This window comes from Eurytemora carolleeae, unplaced genomic scaffold, assembly GCF_000591075.1.
Source record: "Eurytemora carolleeae unplaced genomic scaffold, Eaff_2.0 scaffold580, whole genome shotgun sequence".
Taxonomy (NCBI): domain Eukaryota; kingdom Metazoa; phylum Arthropoda; class Copepoda; order Calanoida; family Temoridae; genus Eurytemora; species Eurytemora carolleeae.
The window spans coordinates 27240-53941 of NW_019396497.1; the positions used below are offsets into that span (position 1 = coordinate 27240).

At 31.7% G+C, this 26702-nt stretch overlaps 5 protein-coding genes and 1 long non-coding RNA gene across 6 annotated transcripts; 2 read left to right on the forward strand and 4 right to left on the reverse strand.

Moving 5' to 3' along the window:
* Positions 1–1034: 1034 nt before the first annotated feature.
* LOC111704384 (uncharacterized) lies at positions 1035–5573 on the forward strand. The gene is made up of 8 exons (XM_023476611.1): positions 1035–1049; positions 3170–3264; positions 3488–3546; positions 4160–4294; positions 4368–4448; positions 4514–4615; positions 4808–4980; positions 5508–5573. Exons 1-8 carry the CDS (start codon positions 1035–1037, stop codon positions 5571–5573), a joined length of 726 nt encoding a protein of 241 aa, XP_023332379.1.
* A 20-nt stretch (positions 5574–5593) lies between these two features.
* Positions 5594–13255, forward strand: LOC111704383 (uncharacterized). The gene is made up of 19 exons (XM_023476610.1): positions 5594–5734; positions 5810–5940; positions 6698–6781; positions 6930–6997; positions 7089–7184; positions 7445–7521; positions 7769–7814; positions 7895–7945; positions 8053–8160; positions 8541–8641; positions 9237–9366; positions 9442–9550; positions 9795–9859; positions 10526–10763; positions 10819–11007; positions 11888–12004; positions 12512–12599; positions 12650–12759; positions 13089–13255. The coding sequence occupies exons 1-14, from the start codon at positions 5674–5676 to the stop codon at positions 10602–10604; spliced, it is 1206 nt and encodes a 401-aa protein (XP_023332378.1). The 5' UTR covers positions 5594–5673; the 3' UTR covers positions 10605–10763; positions 10819–11007; positions 11888–12004; positions 12512–12599; positions 12650–12759; positions 13089–13255.
* Positions 13256–15839: 2584 nt separating this feature from the next.
* On the reverse strand, positions 15840–18675 carry LOC111704385 (uncharacterized). Its single transcript, XM_023476612.1, has 6 exons — positions 18625–18675; positions 18381–18569; positions 17677–17793; positions 16382–16469; positions 16033–16142; positions 15840–15973 (listed from the first exon to the last, which is right to left on the reverse strand). Exons 3-6 carry the CDS (start codon positions 17762–17764, stop codon positions 15840–15842), a joined length of 420 nt encoding a protein of 139 aa, XP_023332380.1. The 5' UTR covers positions 17765–17793; positions 18381–18569; positions 18625–18675.
* A 290-nt stretch (positions 18676–18965) lies between these two features.
* Positions 18966–19938, reverse strand: LOC111704382 (uncharacterized). Its single transcript, XR_002765813.1, has 3 exons — positions 19836–19938; positions 19667–19731; positions 18966–19041 (listed from the first exon to the last, which is right to left on the reverse strand). It is a non-coding gene; the product is annotated as an uncharacterized LOC111704382 (long non-coding RNA).
* Positions 19939–20361: 423 nt separating this feature from the next.
* On the reverse strand, positions 20362–21155 carry LOC111704387 (uncharacterized). Its single transcript, XM_023476613.1, has 4 exons — positions 21034–21155; positions 20865–20972; positions 20703–20803; positions 20362–20498 (listed from the first exon to the last, which is right to left on the reverse strand). Exons 2-4 carry the CDS (start codon positions 20969–20971, stop codon positions 20362–20364), a joined length of 345 nt encoding a protein of 114 aa, XP_023332381.1. The 5' UTR covers position 20972; positions 21034–21155.
* On the reverse strand, positions 21030–26112 carry LOC111704388 (uncharacterized). The gene is made up of 11 exons (XM_023476614.1): positions 26011–26112; positions 24839–25011; positions 24734–24780; positions 24535–24650; positions 24303–24433; positions 23653–23736; positions 22551–22618; positions 22388–22483; positions 22100–22176; positions 21162–21207; positions 21030–21084 (listed from the first exon to the last, which is right to left on the reverse strand). Exons 1-11 carry the CDS (start codon positions 26051–26053, stop codon positions 21030–21032), a joined length of 936 nt encoding a protein of 311 aa, XP_023332382.1. The 5' UTR covers positions 26054–26112.
* Between the last annotated feature and the right edge of the window lie 590 nt (positions 26113–26702).

The following is a 26702-nucleotide window of genomic DNA, read 5'->3' on the forward strand; positions in this document are numbered from 1 at the left end:
GGACCGATTGCCATCTTTTCACGAGGGTCACTTGAATTTACGCTAACAGTCCCTTTAATAATATTGTTCATTCAGGAATACAGAGAGCTTTGATCCTGGAGTTACATCTATTGATTGTGTTGTAGCTGAGGAATTCAAAATACCATTTTTAGTCATCAACTCTTTTTTATGTTTTTTTTTGTAATTCTAAGAGAGAAAAATAAGGATGCACTTGCAGATTGAATGTTTAAATATAAACAATGTATACCTACTAAACAGAACTGGATGGAACAACTTGATAAACTATTTTACAAACTGGGAGTCAAAAACGTAAAGCCATCAGAATTCCCCTAATAGGCGCGTGGACTTCAGAAGTGATTCAAATGTCGGTGCTAACAACCAGTTGTGGCACGATTTTCGCAGAGTTTACTGATGGGGGGGTGGCTATGGGGCCATGAGCCCATGCATTGTATAAATCTTGCATATAAATGTATTTTGCAACTAATTATTTATCATTCATTATGGTACACCATACAAAATACATTTATATGCAAGATTTTACATATCACCTATTCCTTACTGTAATCATTCCATCTAAAGTTTTTGTTAAATCTAAGAAGACAAATTTTACGCTGAAAAAGAGTTTTAAAGCATTTATTTTTATTTTTAAGCTAAAAGGAGTAAATGTAACTTTTTCTCCAACGTTTTCATCTTTGAAATTATTTCTTTTTAAATTCAATTAACAATAAAAGTTTGTTTTTTCAGCTGGTCTCGAAAAGGATTCCGCAAGGTTCGGGCAGGGTTCCGCTAACCACATGGGTTCGGACAGGGTATTGCTGGGCTGATGGCCGCATGCCACCCCCCCTCTAAAACTCTAATTCTCTATTTGCTGGCTAATTATTAAGAATAATTAAAAATTCTAAAATTTCAAATTATATTTGTAAAGATAATTAATTGATCTAAATATGAATTGTTTTCCATGAAAGTATGTTTTCCATGAAAGTATGTTTTCCATGAAAGTATGTTTTCCATGAAAGTATGTTTTCCATGAAAGTATGTTTTCCATGAAAGTATGTGACAAAAACGCCAATTTGCGGATGCACAGAGGGAATTTGCACAATGAAACGTAATGATTTTAACAGAAAGCATTAAATAGTAAACTAATGATTTTTAAGAAATGTTTGATAAAATCAATATATAGCTTAAAAGTTTTGATTCTTTCGCTTGAATTCCTTATTTTCTATACAAAGGAATTGAGTCTTTGTCACAAACTCTGATTTTCAAATCCCTATATCTTTAGATTCTAACGTCGGAAACCTTTGACATTTCAAACTAAGACTTCTGTTAGATCAAATAATTTAAGTTTGAAATATCAAAGGTTTACGACATTTGGTTCCAAAGATACAGGGATTAGAAAATCTAAATTTGTGACAAAGACTCAATTCCTTTCTTCAAATGTTATCTTGACTATGTTATTAAGAGAAATCTACGCAAAACTTTTAGAGAAATAGTTTACAAAGAAAACAATTAGTTTCAATGATAAGAGTTCAATTTAATTTGTACAACCTGTTCCAACATGACATTGTAAGTAGACTTTTTTTTTGATTATTGTAAGGACTATTAAATAACTTCAAAAATTAAAAACAGAGACGGACTAAATTTGAAAACGGAATTTGTTCTATTTTATTTATTATCGTGAAAAATATGTCCTTTAACTTCCCAGTAAAGTATTTGTAATAATTATTTACAACTACTTACAGGGAAGTTAAGAGAATGTAACTTTAAGTTTTTACAGCTATGTAAAGTAACCACCTGCTCTGCGAAGTTTTCAGGAATAAATTCTCTCATTTTCATCTCAAAAAATGATACAATTATGTACAACTACTTTTTCAGGAAATTAAAAACTTTACTTAACCACGGCGGGTTCCCTTGGTAAAGTAAAATTCCCTTAACTTCCCTGTAAAGTAGTTGTAATTAATTATAACTCCCTCCGCAAATGAATCCGTTGAAAAGTTTTTAAGTGCTCTTAATTTCTATTTAAAAAGGTATTGGATTTGACCAGACTGAGTTGGTTATGCCACCACAGTTTACAATCTGCTTTAGAAGCAGACCAATTAACTATATATATCCGCCAGAGCCATTTTCTGCCATGATTTCCATTGGGAAGATAAATTCTAAATTTTCAGCTCTGATTCAGGCAGGTTGCATTTTATTCAAGCTAAAACCCTTTTTAAACACAAGATTTAATCATTTGTTATGAATGAAAAGTCGGAGTCTAAAACTAATAAACAAAAGGCTACTATGGAGTATACTGACTTAAGTTAAAGGGAGTGTTCTCGAAAAATGAAAGAGGGTATAGGCTTAATGTGATAAAGAAATTCTTTAAAGGGGATTTATAAGAAATAGAGTACAGGGAAATAGAGTGGAATATTTGTGCACGCCTTACCCATGGGAGCAAATAAATGATCTCGAAATCCCTAAGATTTACATCTGGAATTGTACTTGATAGAACACATTAATCTCATTCATTGTTTTCACTACTGGCGCAGAATTTTTGAACATTCCTGGAAAATATGAAAATTTCGTCTTCATTATCCAAAATCCTCGAAACAAGAATAAATGTTTTCAAAAGTAACTCAAGCAGATCATTAAAAAAAGCATTATAGAAATATCAAATATATATGAATGCGTCGAAAAATTATCGATGATTATAGGTTGTAATATCTGAAAGATTTTTTACGATCCAAGTTGAATGTTGCAATTTTATGAATTTGTATGATTGCTGAGTTCTTCGGTATGAGCCTGTTTTGACAATTTTCTCCTTAAAGACGCAACAGATAGAAGTAAGATTAGTAGCAATCACCATCGATAATTTTTCGACGTAAGCCTATACCCTCTTTCATTTTTGCGACACTTCCTTTAAACCAATTCATACCTGACGAATTCATTACTTATAGACTTTAACCTTTTTTCTGCAAAGTAATTAAGATTTTGCCACAAACTCTGATTTATAATCCGTATATCTTTGCAACCTGATGTCGTAGACCTTAGATATTTCAAACTATGATTTCGGCTATATCAAATAATCTAAGTTTGAATTGCCAAAGGTTTACACCATCATATTTCAAATTTATAGCGATTAGAAAATGTTAGTTTGTGTCCAAGACTCTTTATTAAGATATTTGTTTAGGGTATTGTTATTGGTACTTGGGATACTGGACCTTGGATTGGGTTTAAAACTACAGAAGACAACACATACAGCTGGCTTGCGACTGGACAGTTACGGTGATTAAGGAGCATTAAGACATGCAAGCATGATAATAATGACAATAATAATAACGATCATTATACTATTGACTACCTTTGTTATTAATCTTTATTTGTTTATGCAATATTTAAATACAATGTTATGGAAGATAATTAAAAGCAGATTGTCTTATTTTTAGTCCAATAAGTATTGAACATTGGGTAAATTCATTTGATTTAATAATTTGATTACACTGTCTAGAACTGATATTGAGCTACAGACCTGGAAACATGCCTGCTTTACTTTAGATATGGAAACTGGTAAGGATTAACTAATCTAATAATCCCAATCATTATTATATTACTAGAAAGAAAATTGTTTTTGCTTTTATTAAATGTGCTAATTGTTATTTTTCCCAGTCTTGAAATGATTGGCAAATTAACAGTTTAGACCTTGTACCAGTCAGCTGTGTTCACAGTTTGAACTTTCTATTTTCAGATGGGATTAAAACAAAATAAAATAATGAGAGAACTCTAAAAGTTAAATTATTTACCTAAACATGATTGAATTACTATGAAAAGAACCCATATGCAGCTTCCTCTGGTTAGTCCATATTGCAGTTGGGTGATTAGGAATAGTATAATAGCATGTAAACATTTTTTAGCTCTGTGTATTTTGATAAAAACTATTGTGATTAAGCAAATAGAAAATATCACTTAGTGTTGTAAAAAATACTTCCCAAAATGTGTTGTTTTTCAATTTTTTAACAATTTCTTTAATGAAATTAGCGAAAGTATTCAAAGTTTAATTAAATGGTTGGTATACTTACCTTGAAAACAGCCAAATTAAATTTCAAACATTTGACATTAACTTTTTTTTCAATCGTGACACAATAACTGAAGAGTAGTTTCTAAAAAGTGATGAATATTCCAGGAAATGTTAGTGTCTACGCCAATGGAAAGCTATCCTGGGCCGGAAATGACCCAAACATAGTTCCGGTCAGAGAACAATGGAATAAAACCTTTGATACCATCACTGCAGGATGTGCTTATGATATTGACTATGTAGGTAAAGATATACTGGAATAAAACTACATGAAAACTAAAAGAAAAACTGATAGATTCTGGATTATTGATTTTAGACTATTCAATGCACGGAGAAGTGACTGATCTGCAAATGTACAGTGGAATTATGGACCCTGGCAAGCTAATAGCTCTTACAGGTAAGAGTAATAATATTCATCCTGTAAATCATTATTTGATTGAATATAATTTGTATTTTGAATAGCATGCAATTCTTTTGAAACCGGAGATCTTGTGAACTGGAGAAATCTAAGCTGGAAAATAAGGGGGGCAAAACAAACCGTTTTGAGAGAACTGAAAAGTTTAGGTGAGTCTTTAGTAAAAAAATCAACTGCATAGTAATAATCCTTTCATAAGGGCAAAATTTCTTATTTAATTTTTGAATTCATCACTCAGGTTGTTCCTTTTTTTAATGATAATTCAAGTTGAGACCCTGAATACCACTTAGAATCATTTATTTATTAAATGTATGTGAATTTCAAGTAAACTTTTTCTCTAGAAAACAATGTGTGCCACAAACCAGAGAACACCTTGCATCTACTTCCATTCAAACTTAAAACCCCGGAACTGCGTAAAACATGCAAAAAACTATTTGGCAGACTACATGGTTACAATGATAAAGATGAATTTGGTAGAATCACTAAATTTATGACTTCTGGAAACAACATAAAGGTCCAAACTAAGGTTTCCAGCAAAAAGGAAATCTCGTCGTGAAAATTTCACATTTTTCACAAAAAAAAATGTTCACAACAATTTTGCTTCATTTTTGCATTTTGTTTGATAGCAAAAAATGCAAAAATTTTCTAAAAAGGTTCTTTCTTGTAATTGGTTGGCTCATAATCACAGTTGAATGTATGTATGTATTGTGGACAGACAGACAGAAACAGAAAAAGATAGCAAGGGAAATCAAACATTTATTAAAGTAGGAAGAGAAATTATTTATATGACATAATAAAACTTTTAATTGTTGCTTCTGTAAAACTCATAGTTTTTACAAAATTTTTGCATTTTCGTGAAATTTCGCTTCGTTTTTGCTTCATTTACTTTTTCAAAAAAATGCAAAATTTCACGAAAAAATCCATGAAATGCAACTGAAAATTTTCTCATTTTTTCTTGAAACGTTTCGTTCGCTGGAAACCCTAGTCTAAACAGAAAATATTTTTTCTAAAGTTTTTCCTCCTAAAAGTTTCAATCTTTAGGCAGAGGATTGTATGAGAAGAACTGACAACACTAATTCCTCATTCAGGCACATTTATTATATATAAACAATACTTTCTATTCAGGTCTTTAATGCTGAGATCTTAATTTAGATTGTCAACCTTTCTGGCAAACACAGATGAAGACCAGGAAGGATTTTGGACTAATATGTATAATAAGTCTATTCCTACAGAATACTTTTCCTGGATGCCTAACAGGCCATATGCAGGTCATTTTGAATCATTGCACAAATAAAATACTTAATTTCTTTATAAGATTGTAGGTACATAATTTATCTCTGTAGGTACTGATGGTTACAATTGTATGACACTCAACGTTGATTTTAAGATTATTTATGGTAATGAAAATATTACAAGCATTGGAACTGGAGACGAAGAATGTGCAGGAGGCTGGGTGGATTGTGGTATCTGTCAGGTACAGGGTTGGTAGGAGGCTGGGCGGATTGTGGTATCTGTCAGGTACAGGGTTGGCAGGAGGCTGGGTGGATTGTTGTATCTGTCAGGTACAGGGTCGGTTGGTAGGAGGCTGGGTAGACTTTGGTATCTGTCAGGTACAGGGTTGGTGGGAGGCTGGGTGGACCGTTTTAAATTCCAAATACAGTACAGGGTTGGTTGGAGGCTAGGTAAACTGGTATCTGTCAAGTACATGATTGGTAGGAGGCTGGGTGAAGTTTGGTATCTGTCATCTACAGGGTTAGTAGGGGGCTGGCTGTATTGTGGTATCTGTCAGGTAAAGGGTTGGTGTGAGGTTGGGTGGATTGTGGTATCTATCAGGTACATTGTTGGTAGGAGGCTGGGTGAAGTGTGGTATTTGTTATGTACATGGTTGGTAGGAGGCTGGGTGAAGTGAGGTATCTGTCAGGTACATGGTTGGTAGGAGGCTGGGTTAAGTGTGGTATCTATCAGGTAGCTGGGTGAAGTGAGGTATCTGTCAGGTACATGGTTGGTAGGAGGCTGGGTAAAGTGTGGTATCTATCAGGTACATGGTTGGTAGGAGGCTGGGTCAAGTGTGGTATCTATCAGGTACATACAGGGTTGGTAGGAGGCTGGGTCAAGTGAGGTATCTGTCAGGTACATTGTTGGTAGGAGGCTGGGTGAAGTGTGGTATCTGTCATGTGAAAGGGTTGTTAGTGGAATTTTAGAAAACACTTTAGTTTTCATTATTTTGATAGGTTCCTTTGGATGTTGTCAAAATCAGAGTGAGGGGTCTTTGTGAGTTGACTCGTTTTGATCAATGGTATATATATAATATTAATGTAAGTATTGGTCTTCAATGAAAGAAAAATTAAGATTTATTGAAAGATTTATTGTATTCCTTCATTTAAAGATGCAATTGTTATGGGGGTCCAAAATTACAATAAAAAAATGGCTGAAAAACATGAACTTATACTCTGCTAATTCTAGAAGGATGGAACACCAATATTTAGGGGGACATATACATCAAGCATTATCTTTAATAGAGTTGGCTTAAGGTAATTGTTAAAACATTAACTAAAAATGCAAGAACCTTACCCACTTTACCTGAACTAAACTTGTCTAAAATATCTTGATCTTCCTGCCTAGATGGGAATGGTACGATCGATCTCTAAACTCAAGTATAGCTTTGATACAAGCCCCTGTGAGTTCTTTATTGCTAGGTCTTCAGACTGTAGACTTTAGGTAGTACCAATAGAGCTGGGTGAGTATTAACTTTTTTTAAAACATTCTGTTGCATTTTATTCTGTTCCGTTCCATTATGTGCTGTTTGTTCTGTTGAAAGAACGACCTATGCTCAGGAACAAAGTCCAGCCTTTGAGCTGGGCATGTCCCTACTTTTGAATAGTTCCCTTCCTTTCTGTTCTGTTCCGTACCAAGATTAGAAAGATCTATAAATCTAAAATGTACTCTAAATGATAGTTATTGATGTCTTTTCTTTATAGAAATGCATTTGATGGAAAATGTATCAAAGATGGGGAATCTTTCATCCGGCAAGTTAAATTCACAACTTGTGTTCAAGGTATCTTAACTTCTTTGATTTGTGCTCAGGATGCTATTGTACAATATACAAATTTAACTAGAAAATTTTTTGATAGAATTTTTTTTTAAACGTACCAAAAGTTTTATTTAATTTTGAAAAATTTACTTTCTTTCCCAAATGATTGTTTAACAAGTACACAATAAATAGTTCAATGTTTTTGAGAATAGGCACCTATAAACCAACTAACCTATAAATATAGACCTTTATTTAAATTTGATTTATTAAGGACAATTTACATGCAATGATGGTCAGTGCATCGACATAGAAAAAAGGTAAATCGAAAAAGTTTATCATTTCAATTCCATAAGTTAAAACTTTTTTCTTTTCATGATAAACATAAATTATTAAATAGATGTGATCAAACTTCAAATTGCTTTGATGAGTCAGATGAAGAAAATTGTAGGTAAATAATAAGTCAAATAATAAGTAATTGAAAGAAAAAGAAAAAGTATGTAAAAGAATGCTGCAAAATTAGTCTTAGCAGACTTAATATATAATTCTTACTTAAAGGATGATAAGTAAGAAAACAAACTACAACAAAAAAATTGCTCCTTTCAAATATGATGAAGAAAATAAGGAGTATATCCCAGCAAATATTAATGTATCAATTGCCCTCAGGTATCTAACAGCACTGCCAAATAAAGTGTTCAATTTTATTTAATCTATATAACAAAATAAGTCATATTTATATATATATCTTGCCTATAGCCGGCCAAACTGCTGAAATTATTATCAATTTTTTTTTCCCCAAGTTTTTTTTCCATGCGCAACTTTGACCCTTTAGCTAGTTCTAATAAATATCCTTTAAATAACAATATAGTTCTCACTGTAGAAAAGATATTTTCTATTCATATCAAAGAGTTCATAAATTGTTCAAGTTCATAATTAAAATGTGATACACCCAGGTACACGTTTTGGTGTAACAGCAACTTCCAATTCCGTCAGAGTCTAATAATAAGGTTTCTTTCAGTTTAGTAATAATCTGTTTGTATTTCTAGGGATATCTTGAAGATTGAAGAGATTAACCATGGTTTTACTCTGAAGTTCTTAATGGAAATGGAGTGGTATGATTATCGCCTTAATTATTTTAATCTCAAAGGTAGTACATTTCTATTTCAATGTTTTTCAAATCTATAGAACAAAGCTCTCTTCTCTTAATAAGTTGTATATATGTTTGCTATTGCTGGCCAACTGTTAGGACCATACTTGTTTAATTTATTTTAGGGTATCCATGAAATTAGGGCTTGGCAAATTTCCGTCAACATTCCGTTAACATTAGAGTACGTTAACAAAGGGCAAAAGCCATTAATTTTTAAACTTTTAAAAACGAAAACAGAGCGGATTTTTTTTTCAAAAACAGTGAATTTCTTTTTTTGGTTGCATTTAACTCGTAAAAAAAGTGTATGTGTTTTTTATGTTCTTAAATGTCGTCTTCTGTGTTTACAACCTTAAATGCTGAGAATAAATCGTGGTAACCTTTGAATTTTGAATCTAGATACTTCTCAGTTTGCAGAAAAGGATAAATATAATTTAACTGCTCATGCCGTTAACGATTTGACAAACCATTGACGCCGTTAATACTATAAAAACTTAATCCTGAGCAAAACTGCACACATTTTAAACAGATAGAAAATGTCTTGCATTATTTAAGCTGAATTAGCCAGTTAAAAGGCTATTTTTGTTCATATTTACAGTTAACCAGTCCCTGAATGCTCTCTCTACAGAAGAAGTACAGAATATTTGGATTCCATTTATTTTGTTTGATAATACTGAGAATAATGATGCTACTAAGGGAGATGAAGATACAGAGATGACAATTACAAGGTACCTCAATGAATAATGAAATTTAACTATTATTACTGCATTTAAGACAAAAATGAACCATTTATATTATTTTAGGGGAGGGAATTTCTCCATGAGTCCAGATACTCTTTCTGAAGAAATCAATATTTACAATGGAGTTGACAATAGCATAATTTTTCGGAGAGTCTACACCAAAACTTTTAAGGTCAAAATAAATAATCTTGTTTTAAAAAGTACATTTATCTATGGTTGGGCATTGAGTGAGAAATAATATTCTTTTTATATTTGGGATTTTGAATTTTTACATGCCAATAAACTTTTTATTTAGATTTTCATTTATCAAATAGGAAATTCTTCAAATACATACAAGGTTAAAAAACTAATGCTAAAGCTTACTATGAGGTCTAATAAAAACATTTAAAGTTGTTGCATTATCAATACCTGTTTAGTGTGTTTACCAGCTGCAGATGTATCCATTTGACTCCCAAACCTGTACGGTCAACATGAACCTAAGGTATCTAACCCATTAGCAACTCATTTTTATTGAACTTTCAGAAAGGATATTAGTCCTTGAACAATGACTCTTGAATCTAGTCCACGAATGATAAATAAGAAAAATAAAGTTCGGAGGAGAGACTTATTTAGTAAATTATAAATGAGGTTAATTTGTGCAATTACACAGTTTCTGAAAATTTTATTGCTGTTTAAATCTATATATAAATTTGGCTTGTCTGTCTGTTTGGGTGTTTGTTTGTTTGTATCCAATAAACATCAAAACGGCTGAGCCTATCAGGCCCTTTTTTATTTGTTTTTAATTTTGTAAACAAATTTAAATTCTTAAAAAATCCGCGATTTTTTTTTTAATCGGCAAAATTTTTTTCTTTGTTTTAAAATGTAAACAAAAAGAACATGTTCACAATTTAAATAGAAGATGGGCGTGAAGCACCTTTAAAGCCTAGTATTCTATATTAAGGAACTGAGTTCTTGCCCCAAACATTGATTAAGTAATTGATATTTATTTACAACACTATATTGTAGACTTTTGATATTCCAAGCTATAAATTCTATTCAGCCAAAAAAATTCTAAGTTAGCAGTTCTTTTCCAGAAAAGCTTAATAGATAATTTTTTCACCGTTTGTCATGTTTTTGTGAAACTTTTAAAACATTTCTTTTATTGCAGGGAGTTGGATAGGTCAGCTGTAAATATTTCTCCAGGACAGTTAACAATGGAAGGGGATACTGTTCTTACACAGGATTAGATAGTTTTAACATTTCAGGCTTCTCTGATAATATATAGGACCTCAGTAACAATGTATAGCGGAAAAATTATGTCAATTGTAAAACTGTCAAATAAATTTTTTAGTATATAATAGTTTATTGGAAGTTAGATTATATTGATGTTAAAAATCCATCCAAAGGTAAATTTACTACATTACAATCATATTTTAAATACTAAATATTTAAATTTTTCAGGATTAAATGTGGTGATAATTCTTCAAAGAAGAATAATCAACCAGCTTCTAACAACATATCTTCCCAGCATCCTTATTTTGATCATTGTTTACCTCACTAGCTTCTTCAAACCCTTCTTCTTTGAGGCAGTTGTTACAGTGAATCTGACAGCTTTACTTGTACTAACTACACTGTTCATCAGTGTTTCAGGTACAATCAATGGGTATAAATTTCATACCTTATGTTTAAAATTTTGCCACAAATTTTATAATCCTGATTTCTTTGTAACCATACACATTTTGGTGATATATCGAATACATTTTGCCATAACTTCCTTTTTAATTTGAGATTAAGTTCACATTGAAAAAATTGACAAATGGGAAAATGCTATTTTAAGAATTTCCAATTGTTAAATGAAACTGAAAACAAACTATCCTATGACTTAACATTTTGCCCTCCAAATTAACATTAGTACCCTTTAAAACTTCCAGCAGTTCCTTTAAACTATCCTACAGTCCTTTTAAACCTTCCTACAGTCCCTTTAATCCTTCCTGCAGTCCCTTTAAACCTTCCTAAAGTCCCTTTAAACCTTCCTGAAGTCCCTTTAAACCTTTTTACAGTCCCTTTAAACCTTCCTACGGTCCCTTTTTAACTAATTTGTTTTGAATTTGAATATTTCTTTTTTTGCTTGCGCAACTATCTAAGAATGCCGCGCACCACTCACATTTTTCGAAATCCCTTAAAAAAGTTTTCTAAAAAATAAAATTAATTAAATATTATAATAAATATAAACTAAATACAAATGTGGCGAAAAATAACCGATGACTATAGGTTGTAATATCTGAATGATTTGTTTGAAATTAAATTGATTTTTTTACGGTCTAAGTCCTATGTTGCAATTTTCTCAATTTGTATGGACGCTAAGTTATTCGGTATGAGACGTCTTTAACAATTTTCTCCTTATAGACGCAACAGATAGAAGTTAGATTAGTAGCGATTAAAAGCGCTTTTTTATCACATTAAGCCTATACCCCCTTATACCCCCTTTCATCTTTCGTGAACACTCCCTTTAAAGAATTACTGTATGAAGGTGCTCTACCACCAACAGCCTATGTAAAGATGATAGATGTTTGGTTGATCTTCTCTCAAAGTATTCCATTTTTTGAAGTTTGTCTCCAAACATTCATTGATAGCATGAGGGAAGATGGTAAGTATCTATATATATGCAAAGTAGTAATCTCAGACTGTCTATCTGTTTGTTTGTTTGTTTGCTGTTGGTATGTCCAATAATTATATGAACCCCTTGATCAATTTACCTTTAAGTTTGTTTGGGGAACTTGGCAGAACCATGGACATTTTCTCAGCTTTGCTTTAAATTTTTTCTGATCTTTATAAATTGACTTTTATCGAGACAGTTTTTTTTCCAGACATGCATGTTGCTAAAGATAGGCATAGTTTTTTTTAACGGACAACATTTTTGAGCATGAAAAAAATTATTTAGGAAAACAAGCTATGGACGAACAACTTAGATCGTTTAGAGAAATAAAAATAATTGTTTTTTCAAAACCAAACGAAAAATAACAGAGACAAATGATTTAAACTGTTCAAAAATTCTTGATTGCTCATGAAACTTTTAAAAGTTATTAAACTCAAACTGGCGCAAAAGAGAAGTGGTTCGTCTACACTTAAATAGTTCAAATTGTTTTTGCTTCAGAAAATCGTGAAGTAAATCATCATGGAATATCAGTTCCTGCAAACGAAAACAAGAATCTAGAAAAGAAAAATGAGTTATTCTATGTCAGGTATATAAATATAAAGAATAGATAAAAATTACACTTAACATGTATTCTAGGCCCCAATCTTTGAAAGATGTAAAAACTGAAACCACTGAGTCTAGGAAAAAATTAACCCAAATAAATGAGGCTCTTTTGGTACAAGCAAGAAAAGAATTCTATAAAAGAGGTATGTCTCAGGACTCACTGTAAGCAGGATAGTTGACTAATACAAACTTTTTATGCAGATGCTTTAACTTATTTTTGAATCAGCTGAATAGCAACTAAACAAGGTTTTTTTGCTAATCTGCAGTTTTTTCTCTCTACGAAAATTTTGATTTTAAGAGTTGCTTCAGCTACAAAGTTGATATTAAAGTTTTTTTGTCATTAAAAACAATTAGAAGTCATTTATTTAAAATGATTCCAAATTTCTATAGTCGGTATGTTCAAAAGCAAAAGAGACTTTTAGTCCAGACGAAGTATTTACAAGTTAAAAATTATTATTAAAACTATGTTTAGTTACCATAAAGAAGATGGTATGGTATGGAGAATTCACAGTTAAATGTCTCATCCCAATTTTCATAATTATATTCTCTATTGTCTACTGGTTCTATGGGCTCTCTCACTACCTAAATGAAGATTATGGAATTTAAAAATTGTAATAGTTAAACTAAATAAAACATTTAAATTAATAAAACCCCGTAAGTTCTTAATCTGAAGGAGGGAGGGTTAGCAGAGCTGCATTAACCTGGAATTTTAACATCTGAACTACAAGATTTGCATGTTGAAAATCTTGAATTTGTTATTTTAAATATAAGCTCTTAAATTTGTATGCATAAGATATTTATAAATACTGGATCATTCTTTTTCAACTCAGACTTTCTTTTTAAACTCAGACTTTCTTTTTCAACTCACACTTTCTTTTTCAACTCACACTTTCTTTTTAAACTCAGACTTTTTTATCAAGTCAAACTTTCTTTTTTTTAACTCAGACTTTCTTTTCAACTCAGACTTTCCTTTTCAACTCAGACTTTCCTTTTCAACTCAGCCACCTTGTGGAAGTCAAAATCTCAGATCTTGGAAAGATTAAAGCTTCTTATTAAGCTATGTAAGAGAAATATAATATCAATAATAAAGTTCTCCTTGACTTCGGGTTTAAGTCACTGGAACAAATTCCAAATAATTCACATTCATACTGACTTACATTTAAGTACAGTGGTATCATATCAGTATAATGAAGATGAATTTTTTTGTTTAAGTTTTAATTGTTAAAAAGCTTTCTCGGAATTCAAGTTTACAAGCAATTAAAGAGAAGCTTTTTTGATTGATGGCTTCTCATTTTTTTTTATGTTTTTGAGTATTCATTCTGTTTAAAAGATTGATATATCATTATATTGATATAATTGCCTACCACCGTACTTTGATGCCTTTTACTATCAATGTATAATAAATATTCAAACCAATGTTATTTATATTTTAGATAATATCTTCTCATTATCATTTTCATCATTATTATTATTATCATTGTCATTATTATTAACATAATTTATATTATTTTTATTATGATTTATTTGTTGAGCACATAAAATTGGTTTAAATATTAGATTAGAGATTATTAATGTCTGTAATTCAATTTATAGATAAGCTGTGAGCTAACAACTTTAATTCTTCTTTGATGTCGTCTTCTTCTGTAATGGTGAGTGGCCCAAATTCTTTAAAGATGGCTCTTGGCGAGCTGTTTAATATATTTAGAGAGAATTCTCCAGAGATATTTAAAATGTTGGTTCCAAAGTCGTACTGAGCTGAAAACTTTAGAATGGTGGATATCAGGATTAAGGCTTAATCCACTCTTTTTCTCAATCTCCAGATTAAATATTGCTTGGAAAACTCATGACTTTAATCTTCAGATTAATTATTCAACGGGATATCTGGATATTTCATTCTAAAGTTTTCAGCTCTGTAAAGAATATGCAGATATCGATCCAACTTGCCAAATTAGTGGATTCCAACTATTCAAAATAGACTGGGCAAAGGAACTGAGTTTTTACCACAAACTAAATTTTCTAATTCCTGTATCTCTGCGATCGGACAGTGTAACCCTTTGATATTTTAAACTTTTATTATTTGATTTAACATACTTCATAGTTTGAAATATCAAAGGTCTATAACATTGTAATAAAAAGATATAGGGATTAGAAAATCAGAGTTTGTGGTAAAGACTCAAATCCTTTGGCAAATCTTCTCAGCAAGAGAACTTTTACAGAGTTGAATTTGTTAGTAAAGTTCTTCACAAAACATGTATGTGAAGGCTGGGCTAGATCCAGCAAACTTTAACTGTAGTGTTCCAGGATCGGTAGGTTTGACAGGCATACTCTCTTGTTAGTATTGTCAGATTATGTCTCAAGAACTCCTGACCATTTTCCCCTAGATTTTGATTATGGAAATTGTAAGAACCAAGAGAATGTTCTTTGCTAGGTCTTAAAGTTCTAAATTGGTGTGGTTGTCCTTTATTTTCAAAGCTGAGTTCCCACGAAACATGACAGTATGCAAGACGACTTGAATATTGTCTTGATTTTTGTTATAATTTGCTGCATTTATTTGTCAACCTTATTTTAGAAGTAAATTTCTAGAGATAAAAATCACACAATTCCCCTAGTCCTGCCATTTCCAAAATGTGGTCTGCAATTTGTGTGCTTTCAATATTGCCCAAGATATGAACAATTTCGTTCAGATTTCGACAATTTTGCTTTTGTTTAATAAAATTGAAATCTGAACCAAACTCTTTATATCTCCGGTAATATTGAAAGCACAAAAAACGCAGACCACTTTTTGGAAATGTCAGGGCTAGGAGAATTATGTGATAATTGTTTCAAGAATCATACATGTTAAATTAGATAGAAGACTAAATGTCACAAATAAATTCAAATATCAAAGACGACTTTCAAGTCGTCTTGCTATTGTCATGTTTCGTGGGACACCCTGTAGTTAAAGAAATACTCTTATATTTGATTTTATTAATTTTGGTTTTTTTTAGTCTTTTGTTATAAATTTGACATATTTTGTAAAAAGTAAAATCCCTTGTTCATTAAAATCATTTGATTAATCAATAATTAAGAAATTCTTTTCAGGGAATTATTGTTTAGAGTTTCCATTAATCCATAAATAAACGTGGGGAAAAATTCTATTATAGTTTGTGCCTGAATTCTATAGTAACATCATTATTATAAGAACATGTTAATCTTTATTAAATAAATTCAATTATTATAGTCTTCAAACACCATAATCTTCATTTAGGTAATGAGAGAGTCCATAGAACCAGTAGACAATAGAGAATATTACTATAAAGATTGGGATGAGAAATTTTACTGTAAATTCTCCATACCATACCATCCTCTTTAGGCTCACTACAAATGTTTTTATTAATTTAATTTTTATTTATTAATTCAAAATTTATTTTCTAAACCTTTTCTATAGAAATCCTTTCTTGCTTCCACTAAAAGAGCCTCGTTTACTTGAGTTAATTTAATCCTTGGCTCTGTGTTATTAGATTTGACATCTGTTAAAGATTGGGGCCTAAAAATAGATGCATACTTTTTAGATATATGGAGATAAAAAATAGATGATCAGGGGCGTAGTTAGGAATTCATCCAGGGGGGGAGGTTACATTTTTTTGTCCCAAGGAGTCTCTGTACACGTTGGGGCCTGAAACCCCCTTGAAATCAATAAATTCCATTGGTCCCATAGCCACCCCCCCCTCCCTCCTGAATACGCCTCTGGATGATATAAAGTATAATTAACATTTTTTCATTTACCTGACATAAAACAACTCATCTTTCTTTTTTAGATTTTTGTTTTCATTCGCAGGAACTGATGTTCCATGATGATTTATTTCACGATTATCTGCAGAAAAACAGCATAAAAAATATTTAGATAACTGGAATTTAAGAAATATTGACATGGCTTCTCAAGAACTCCAAGTTGCACAGAAAGCAAGCACTATATTAACTGATCAGAGAGAGTTATTGTTTTTCCACAGATCCTATTCCTTTTTAATTTATTATGGGTAAAATGGGATATTCTTGATATTCAGTATAATCTATCTTAAACATCATCCACCATAGAAAGAAAGCTTTGACTGGATTTAATGAATTAGAGCTAGGTCTAGAGACAGTTCAACCATGTATCTTGAATTTGTGATTCAGGAGTTTTTCGTCATAAAGGTGTAAACTCTGCATCATCTCTATAGATAATTAGTTGAATTAGCAGTAAGTAGTTCAGCGCACTTCATCAAATATATTAAAGGAATTTGCCTGATTTTCTAATCCCTAAATCTTTGCCATCCCAATGTTGTCGACCTTAGATAATTCAAACTATGAATTATGTTAGATCAAACAATTTAGATTTGACTCAATTCCTTTTCTCCTTGATTTAATTTTATCCTATTAATAGCTTGAGAACCTAGAGATGAGCACGATCAACTTTTTTCATTTCATTTGTTCATTGTTCAATCATTGTGTAAAAATTTGATTTCATTCATTCTCAAAATTATTGTTTACAATCCATCTCTATTTCATTTGTTTTCTCACTGGACGATCAGTGAAATCGTTCATTTTGAACAAAAATGTCTTTTTAAAAAAGTTTTTTTTTTAATTGTTAGTTCAATATAAAATATTTTGTTTTTTAAAAAGTTGGTTAAAAAATTGTTGTTCAGTAAAAAAAAACTTCATGAGCAATCAATAATTTTTGAATGGTTTAAATCATTTGTCTCCATTATTTTTCGTTGGTTTTGAAAAAACAAACATTTTCATCTCTTTGAAAGTTGTTTGTCCATTGTTTGTTTTTCTAAATAATTTTTTCATTCTCATAGATGTTGTGTGTTCAAAAAAACTATGCCCATCTCTAGCAATATGCATGTATGGAAACAAAACTATCTCTATTAAAGTCAAAGATCAAAATTATGAAAGCAAAGCTAAGAAAATTTCTACCAAGTTGCACAAACAAACTTAGAGGTAAATTGTTCAAGAGGTTCATATAATTATTGGACATACCAACAGCAAACAAACAAACAAACAAACAGATAGACAGTCTGATATATATAGATACTTACCATCTTCCCTCATACTATCAATGAATGTTTGGAGACAAACTTCAAAGAATGGAATACTTTGAGAGAAGATCAACCAAACATCTATCATCTTAACATAGGCTGTTGGAGGTAGAGCACCTGATGAAGTTAATTTAATTATTGCATGTCAACCAGAGAAAGATGACTTTATTATTTTAACTAGGAATCATTAAGTCACTAAAATGGAGAAATTGCAAGGAACAAAGTCTATCAATATTGGACCTTTTTAAATTAAACCTTTTCTATTGTTAAGTTAAAATGTTACTCTATATTTCTATCTGAGTAAGATTTAGGATTAACATTCTCTTTATTCTCTAGCTCAAGTACCGTCGTTGGCAATATAATTTTGAAAGGAAAAAATGTCAAATTTATTTAAGTCTATGTTAACTCCGGGATATCCATGGTTTCCCTCAGAAAAAAAATTTAGGGTTCACCTAGTACCCCCTATAATTTTTTCTTTACAGTCCCTTTAAGCACAATCAGTTAGCAGTCCAGTAGCATGAGCTTCAGATCTTACTTACATCTGTTCAAGTCAAGGATTTAAATGGAATGGGTTCCAGCTCCCTAGGTGAGGTGAATTCACAGGCAAAGCCTTTACAAAACTCAAAATTCAACCCACTCAGTGAAAGTTTGTGTTACTTTTCAGTGCAGTCTTAATCCATGTGATCATTATCCTCTCATAGTACCTGAAACACTGATGAACAGTGTAGTTAGTACAAGTAAAGCTGTCAGATTCACTGTAACAACTGCCTCAAAGAAGAAGGGTTTGAAGAAGCTAGTGAGGTAAACAATGATCAGAATAAGGATGCTGGGAAGATATGTTGTTAGAAGCTGGTTGATTATTCTTCTTTGAAGAATTATCACCACATTTAATCCTGAAAAATTTAAATATTTAGTATTTAAAATATGATTGTAATATAGTAAATTTACCTTTAGATGGATTTTTAACATCAATATAATCTAACTTCCAATAAACTATTATATACTAAAAAATTTATTTGATAGTTTGGATCCCAACAACTGACAAGAAGTTATCAAAATGATGTAAAGAAGCAAAAATTTGGATAAAACTGGTGATAGAGCTTGATTGTATACTTGATCCCATCATATTAGTTATCCCTGCAAGGTATAATTACTGCAAGATACCAGAGGGAAATGAAAAAAGATAATGGATCAATGCTTCACATCTGTAAAAACTAGAATCTTTATTTATAAGAATATTTTGAGTGAATAGATACAGTCAAAGATGTTACCACAAAAATAACTATCTCTTCCTGTGTAAGAACTGTGTCCCCCTCCATTTTTAACTGTCCTGGAGAAATATTTACAGCTGACCTATCCAACTCCCTGAAATAGAAGAAATATTTTTGATGTTTTCCAAACACATGAATAGGGTTTCCAATGAAATTGGACTCAAACCCTTCTCATTTTTTTCAAAAATGAAAAATTTCACAATAAACATGGTAATTTTTTGCAAAATAGATTAATGCAAAATTTTGCAAGTTTTCATGAATTTGTTGCACATTTCTTTTCATGAAATTCCGCATCTTTCTAACTTCTTTTTGCAAAATTAATTTTGCAAGAAATGCGAAATTTTCCACACAAAAAAAATTGCAAATATGACATAAATTTTTTTGAAAAATTTTCTTTGTTTCTGGAATCTCTTCGCATGACAAACTCATCTATTTGATAAAAGAAGACATTTGTATATATGTTCCCTGTGGCCTGTAGCCAGTCAAACGACTGGACCAAATGGTCTGAAATTTTTAAAGTAAACTCATGGGTAGCATGGGTAGGATGGGTAATTATTTTCCTGGAAATGCATTAAGAATAATTAAAAGCTGTTAAGAAATACAATCACAGTAAAGTCAGGATTTTTTTGTCTGTATGTTAAAAATTGAATTTTCAAAATTTTTACTGTGTTGGATTTAAAGTCTAGTTCAAATTAAATCTGAGTTCATAACGTTGATACCTAAGGTTCATGTTGACAGTACAAGTTTGCGAGTCAAATGGAAACATCTGTAGCTGGTAAACACACTAAACAGGTTTTGATAACAATTAGATAATTAAATAATCCTCTAAAGGGATGCATGACTGTATATGATAACAATTAATTTTAATGTTAATAATAATATGAGGACCTTAAAAGTTTTAGTGTAGACCCTTCGAAAAGTTATTCTATTATTAACTCCATCATATATATTGATCTCTTCGGGCAGAGTATCAGGACTCATGGAGTAATTCCCTTCCCTGCAAAAGATATGAAATGATAGTTTTTTTTTATTTGATTATCTATATATAAATTTGGCTTGTCTGTCTGTTTGCCTGTCTGTTTGTTTGTTTGTATCCAATAAATGTCAAAACGGCTGAACCAATCGGGCTCAAATTATTTGTGGGACATCACATGACCACAGGGAAGGTTTACGAATGATAAAAATTAAAAAAAATGTGTTTTATAGGTTTTAATTTTGTAAAAAAATTTAAATTCTTGAAAATCCCCGAATTTTTTTGAACATCTGCAAAAAAAATTTCTTCTTTGTTTTAAAATTTGAACTAAAAGAACATGTTCACAATTTAAATAGAAGATGGGTGCGAAGCTTCCTAAAAGCCTAGAAAGAATGGCGTGAAGCGCCTTGAATTTCTAGTTTGATTATATTTTATATCAGTTTAGTTCCTTGTTATTGTCATCTCTGTATCTTCATCTCCTTTAGTAGCATCATTATGCTCAGTATTATCAAACAAAATAAATGGAATCCAAATGTTCTGTACTTCTTCTGTAGAGAGAGCATTTAGAGATTGGTTTACTGAAATCAAGAGAGAAATTATGTTAATGAAGATCATTTTAATATTTGCCACTCTTATTACTATGGCAGTTTTATAGTTAAAAAATACAGACAAAATTAGATTTACACACTTTGTTGTTAACATGCAATTCTTTTTTGTAATTAAAAAAGTCTAACTTGTAATTGATAAATCAAATGGTAAAATTGTTAAATATCACTGAATACCTTTGAGATTAAAATAATTAAGTCTGTAATCATACCACTCCATTTCCATCAAGAACTTCAGAGTAAAACCATGGTTAATCTCTTCAATCCTCAAGATATCTCTAATAATCAGAACAGTTACTAACTCAAGTCAATTAAATGGAATAGAGTAATTTTAACTACCTAAGAGTAATTGATACAACTATGTCTGCTGGGATATACTCCTTAGTTTCGGCCTCATACTTAAATGGAGCAATTTTCTTGTTGTAGTTTTTTTTCTTACTTATCATCCTTAAAGAAGAAAATAATATGTTATGTATAATTTCATTTTTCCAGAATAATGTTTTTTTACCTACAGTTTTCTTCGTCTGATTCATCAGAGCAATTGGAAGTTTGATCACACCTGGAGATGATCAGTTTAATGTGATGGTTGCAAAATATTTCAGTAAAGATTCAACAAACTGGGTTTTTGTATTTTACCTTTCTTCTATATCAATACAATGGCCATTATTGCAAGTGAATTGTCCTAAAAATTTGTTATGATCAATAATGTCAAATTTTGCATTTTTGCAAAATTTCGCATTTTTTAGCAAAAATAAACAAAGCAAAAACTCAGCATTTTTTTTCGCGAATATGCAAAAATATTTGCGAAAAAAACAAATTTTGTGAAATGCGAAAATTTTGTTCAGAAAGAACTTTTGGAATTCTCTGCTCTGATAGCTCAATATTTGAAGTTTTACTATGTCATATAAATAATTTCTCTTTCTTTACTTTAATAAATGTTTGATGAAGAGAATTTAATTTCAATAGCTCTCTTTTTAAGTTACTGTCTTCGCATTTTCGCATTATTGTTTTCGCCAAATTTTCGCGAAACGATTTTTCCTTTTTGCTAGAAACCCTAAGCACAACTTAAGATACTATTATCATTGTATATTTTATTGTAAATGATAAAAACATGACTGAATATAATATATAAGTTTGTAAACCCCGCGAGATGGTATATAGGTCTGACTGCATGTTCTCAAACCCCATCTATAAATACTGGTAACTCTTCAGATAATCCTCCGGGTTCAAACCCAGTTCCTGCTTCATCTATGTATTTTTAGAACTGGTTCATACAACAGACCACAACCAAAAGGCTAAACTTATTTTAGTACATCTCTAAAATACATATTTTAGTGTCCAAAGTACTTCTTCGATGTTCGTATCATGTGCTATATAAATGCTGTATATAAATACTATATAAAACGGTTATATTCGAGAAAGAAAATATTCTTTTTGAAATAAATTTTCTTTCTGTTATATCAATGAATTTAGAGGGAAATCAGGTTTAGGGAATGTTATACTTTTACAAGTCTTACTCAAGTCAGAAGGATGCTAAAGAGTTACTATTCATTATTATTATTATTTTTAATTACCTTCGACACAAGTTGTAAATTTGACTTGTCTAATAAAAGGTTCTCCGTCTTTGATACATTTTCCGTCAAAAGCATTACTTAAAAACAAATATTATCATTTTTGTGATATTCTCACCTATACACTTTTATTTTTTACAAAGAATCTGGCTTTTAAAGATGATTTGTAATTATTAAAATTTAACTTTTTGAAACTTGATTAGGGTGAACACTACTGATATGCCGAAGAAAGAATTGATTGCACAGTTGATGTGGATAAATTAATCTAATCCTTTTATGGCAGCCTTATACCTAAAATCTACAGTCTGCAGTCCTAATAATAAAGAACTTAAAGGGGCTTGAATCAAAGCTATGCTTGTGTTTAAAGTACGGTCATACCACTCCCATCTAATAAACAAAATTAATTTTAAGAATTAAAATTAAATCAAGTCTGCATAATTAGTTTATATATTACCTGAGTCCAACCCTATTGAATATAATGCTTGATGTGTACGTCCCTCTAAATATTGGTGTTCCATCCTTCTATAATCACATAAATTTCCAATTCGTTTGTTCATCATTCAAAAACGGCCCATTCGTTTTTTTTCAATTGTTCAAAATATAATTGATTTTGTTCCTTCCCAAAATTATCGGTTTTTCAAAGATTTTGAAAAATTCTTTCATAAAAACTTGTTCATGATCTTTTCTGTTTTTTATTTATTTGTTTTTCGTTTGTTAATAATTATTTTTTTTTTCAGAACGATACATTTTTTAACAAAATTTTTTTATTGTTTTAAAAATTTCCGTTCGTTCAAAAAATGATGCGCATATCTACTTGCAGGTAGAATTTTAAAATTCGGATTTTAGATATATATTCAATATTGTAATTTAATGCGGCATGTTCACAATAACTTCCTCTGGCTTCTGCCTAATGAATGGTATACATTCCGTCCTAGTCAGGCTTATTGGTGAATTCATTAATTCTACCCTTCCAGTCAAAGAATTTGTTTTTTTGTTTGTTAAAATAGCATGGATTTAAAACAAATTAAATCAAAATAGATTCAGACCTATCTATGCATTTATTCATTCCTCCCTTTAATCCTTATCACCATTGGGGGGGGGGGGCACCCCCTTGTGGTTTTTGTTTTAACTTTAAAAAACGGCTTATACTAGAATGGCTTAACTTCTTCACTTCTTCCACTTCAAAGTTGGGGACAAATTCTGCAAACCGTTTTTTCTCATGCAGTGGATAACTTTTTTGTTAATTGGACAATAGATCTAAAATTTAGATTTTTTTAAATCCTTTATATGTCATATGAATAAAAAGTGAAAATATTTATTTTTAACATTTATTTAAAACACTTCTTAAACGTTTATAAAAGCCTCTCTTGTAGACCCGTCCCATTAAAGTTAAAGGTCTAATTGTTTTGGACCAGAGTAATGTTTCAAACAACTCAATCTCAACTATTAAAGTAAAATCATAGAGATAGGTGGAAAACATCCCCCCCCCCTTATCAATACTAGTTCAAAGTATACAGATTGGAGAGGGGTTACGTTTCAAGAAAAGAAATACTTACATTGATATTATATAAATACCATTGATCATATCGAGTCAGCATGCACAGACCCCTCACCCTGATTTTGACAACACCCGTAGGAACCTATCAAAAGAATCAAAACCTTCACTTCATAACCTTACAATCAAAACGTTTTGCTTTAAAAACAATATTTAAATGGAGCCCTGTACCATCTTAAAAAAAACAACCCACCAAGCCTCCTACCAACCATGTACCTGACAGACCACAATCCACCCAGCCTCCTACCAACCCTGTATTGACAGATACCACCATCCATCCAGCCTCCTGCCAACCCAGTACCTGACAGATACCACAATCCACCCAGCCTCCTACCAACCATGTCCCTGACAGATACCACAATCCACCCAGCCTCCCACCAACCCTGTACCTGACAGATACCACAATCCACCCAGCCTCCCACCAACCCTGTACCTGACAGATACCACAGTCTACCCAGCCTCCTACCAACCCTGTACCTGACAGATACCACAATCCACCCAGCCTCCTACCAACCATGTACCTGACAGATACCACAATCCACCCAGCCTCCTACCAACCATGTACCTGACAGATACCACAGTCCTCCCAGCTCCTACCAACCATGTACCTGACAGATACCACAGTCCTCCCAGCTCCTACCAACCCAGTACCTGACAGATACCACAGTCTTCCCAGCCTCCTGCACACTCTTCGTCCCCAGTTCCAATGCTTGCTATATTTTCAGTTCCATCAATAATTTTAAAATTAATGTTTAAGGTCATACAGTTGTAAACATCAGTGCCTATACAAATAATTCATCAGGAATAATTCAAAAAGTTGAGAAGAAATTGATGACATGGGTTTGGTTAGCTATGCAAGAGTTTAATTTTTTATGACCAAAACCTGCATATGGTCTGTTCGGCATCCAGGAAAAGTATTCTGTGGGAATAGACTTATTATACATATTAGTCCAAAATCCTTCCCGGTCTTCATCTGTGTTTGCAAGGAAAGTTGACAACCTAGATAAAATTGTTAGCTTAGAATTAGTTACCTTAATAAATGATTATCTACTTTATTGCTGTAAAAAATGTGATTATTTTACCTGAAGGAGGTGTTTGTATTGTCAGTCTGTCTCCTGCAGTCTTCAACCTGAGGAAGTTGGTTAAATAATTTTACAGAAACATCTTTGTAAATTTTGAGATATGACCTTTAAGCTGTTTGGAAGAGTCATTAGCTTTGTGATTCTGTCGAATTCATCTTTAACACTGTATCCATGTAGTCTGCCCTGAAGCTTTGAGCATGATTTGCGCAGTTCTGGGGTTTTTAGTTTGAATGGGAGTAGATGCAAAGAGTTTCCTGGTCTGTAGCAAACCTCATTTTCTGAAAAAAATATACTTTTTATAATTCACATTAGACACCATAGTTTGGCCTGTAAAGCATGATAATCAGATTTAATATTGGAAATGTCCTTCTTCTCAAATAACATTTACTTGAATAAATTATAAAGACGACATTTGGGAGTTCAAAAAGCACGTGGTAAACACCCCCTCCCCCCTCTGACATCTCCTCATTAGATCAAAAATAATTGAGTTTTTTTCAACAAACTCAAAGGAATGGAGTTCTTGCAACAAACTCTGTTTTTTTAATCCCTTTATCATTGAAATCGGATGTCGTAGTTCTTTACTTTAAAACTATGAATTCTACAAGATGAAAAGTCTATGTTTGAGAAATAAAAGGTTCACATCATCAGGGTGCAAAGGTAAAGGTATTTTAATATTATAATTTGTGGCAATAACTCAGTTGGAGACCTTTTTTATTTCAAACTCTAAATCCTGTGAGATCAAGTGGTCTTAGTTTGAAATAGAAAAGGTTTACAGCGCCAGGTTTCAAAGATATAGGGGTTACAAAATTCGAGTTTGCAGCAAAGATTCAATTTCTTTTGATAAGGAACAAGTTCCGAATTTTAATCGCGTTCCTGATTTTTAATGCTACAATTCCAGTCTGAAATTTTCAACCAACTACCGTTTGTTCATTCTTTAATTCATAGATCGTTCCAATATTTTTAATATTATGTTGTGTTTGGTCTTTCCTGTGAAATGACGATTGTTCCCCAGGAACAACACCCAGCCCTAGTTATAATCCTTTCAAGATAACCGTGTATCTTATAACAACACCCAGCCCTAGTTATAATCCTTTCAAGATAACCGTAAATCTTATAACAACACCCAGCCCTAGTTCTACTCCTTTCAAGATAACCGTGTATCTTATAACAACACTCAGCCCTATTTTTACTCCTTTCAAGATAACGTGAATCTTATTGAGAAATTTGCAGTAAAAGAATTATATGCTTTTAAAATGATGGTTTAAAAAGTCTCTCACCTAAGCTTTTCAGTTCTCTTAAAACAGTTTGTTTTGCCCCCATTATTTTCAAGCTGAGATTTCTCCAGTTCACAAGATCTCCGGTTTCGAAGGATGTGCATGCTTTTAAAAATAAATGTCACATTTGTTGGGAACAATTATTTTCAGAATAAATATTATTACTTGCCTGTAAGAGCTTTAAGATTTTCAGGTTCAAGAATTCCTCTGTACATTTGCAGATCAGTTACTTCTCCATGCATTGAATAGTCTAAACTCAAGGATTTTAAAACCAACAGTTATTTAACCAATCTTCAGAATAATACTATCATTACCAATATAATCAATATCATAAGCACATCCTGCAGTAATGGTATTAAAGGTTTCATTCCATTGTTTTCCGACCGGAACTATGTTTGGGTCATTTCCGGCCCAGGATAGCTTTCCATTGGCGTAGACACTTACATTTCCTGGAATATGAAAGAACAAGACGTCTATCTATGCATGCTGCATTTATTGTCTGTCAGTTTTTTTTAACCGATCATAACTCAGGAACCCCTGGACCGATTTGCCTAAAGTTTAAGTTGGAGAACTCGGGAGAGCCACGGGAAATTTTCTTAGCTTAGTTTTGAGATTTTCAGTTGATTGGGTCTACATCACTCTACATTTATTGGAAAAAATCGCTAAAATCATAATTTACAACCAATCACAGGTAA

Excerpts from the sequence above, each read along its gene's own strand:
- LOC111704384 (XM_023476611.1), top strand. Across the intron at positions 3,547-4,159 it reads TACTTTAGATATGGAAACTG|GAAATGTTAGTGTCTACGCC; the intron begins GTAAGGATTAAC and ends TGAATATTCCAG. Across the intron at positions 4,981-5,507 it reads CTTCTGGAAACAACATAAAG|GCAGAGGATTGTATGAGAAG; the intron begins GTCCAAACTAAG and ends TTCAATCTTTAG.
- LOC111704383 (XM_023476610.1), top strand. The coding sequence starts at position 5,674 with ATGTATAATAAGTCTATTCCTACAGAATACTTTTCCTGGATGCCTAAC. Across the intron at positions 7,522-7,768 it reads ATTCACAACTTGTGTTCAAG|GACAATTTACATGCAATGAT; the intron begins GTATCTTAACTT and ends TGATTTATTAAG. Across the intron at positions 9,860-10,525 it reads ACGGTCAACATGAACCTAAG|GGAGTTGGATAGGTCAGCTG; the intron begins GTATCTAACCCA and ends CTTTTATTGCAG.
- LOC111704385 (XM_023476612.1), bottom strand. The coding sequence starts at position 17,764 with ATGATAGATGTTTGGTTGATCTTCTCTCAAAGTATTCCATTCTTTGAA. Across the intron at positions 16,470-17,676 it reads TGATAGTATGAGGGAAGATG|ATAATCGTGAAATAAATCAT; the intron begins GTAAGTATCTAT and ends GTTTTTCTGCAG. Across the intron at positions 16,143-16,381 it reads GATGAGTTGTTTTATGTCAG|GCCCCAATCTTTAACAGATG; the intron begins GTAAATGAAAAA and ends ATCTATTTTTAG.
- LOC111704387 (XM_023476613.1), bottom strand. The coding sequence starts at position 20,971 with ATGATAAGTAAGAAAAAAAACTACAACAAGAAAATTGCTCCATTTAAG. Across the intron at positions 20,804-20,864 it reads GTTGTATCAATTACTCTTAG|AGATATCTTGAGGATTGAAG; the intron begins GTAGTTAAAATT and ends TCTGATTATTAG. Across the intron at positions 20,499-20,702 it reads TAATTATTTTAATCTCAAAG|TAAACCAATCTCTAAATGCT; the intron begins GTATTCAGTGAT and ends TCTTGATTTCAG.
- LOC111704388 (XM_023476614.1), bottom strand. The coding sequence starts at position 26,053 with ATGGGGGCAAAACAAACTGTTTTAAGAGAACTGAAAAGCTTAG. Across the intron at positions 24,651-24,733 it reads AATACAAACACCTCCTTCAG|GTTGTCAACTTTCCTTGCAA; the intron begins GTAAAATAATCA and ends AATTTTATCTAG. Across the intron at positions 23,737-24,302 it reads AAGACTGTGGTATCTGTCAG|GTTCCTACGGGTGTTGTCAA; the intron begins GTACTGGGTTGG and ends TTCTTTTGATAG.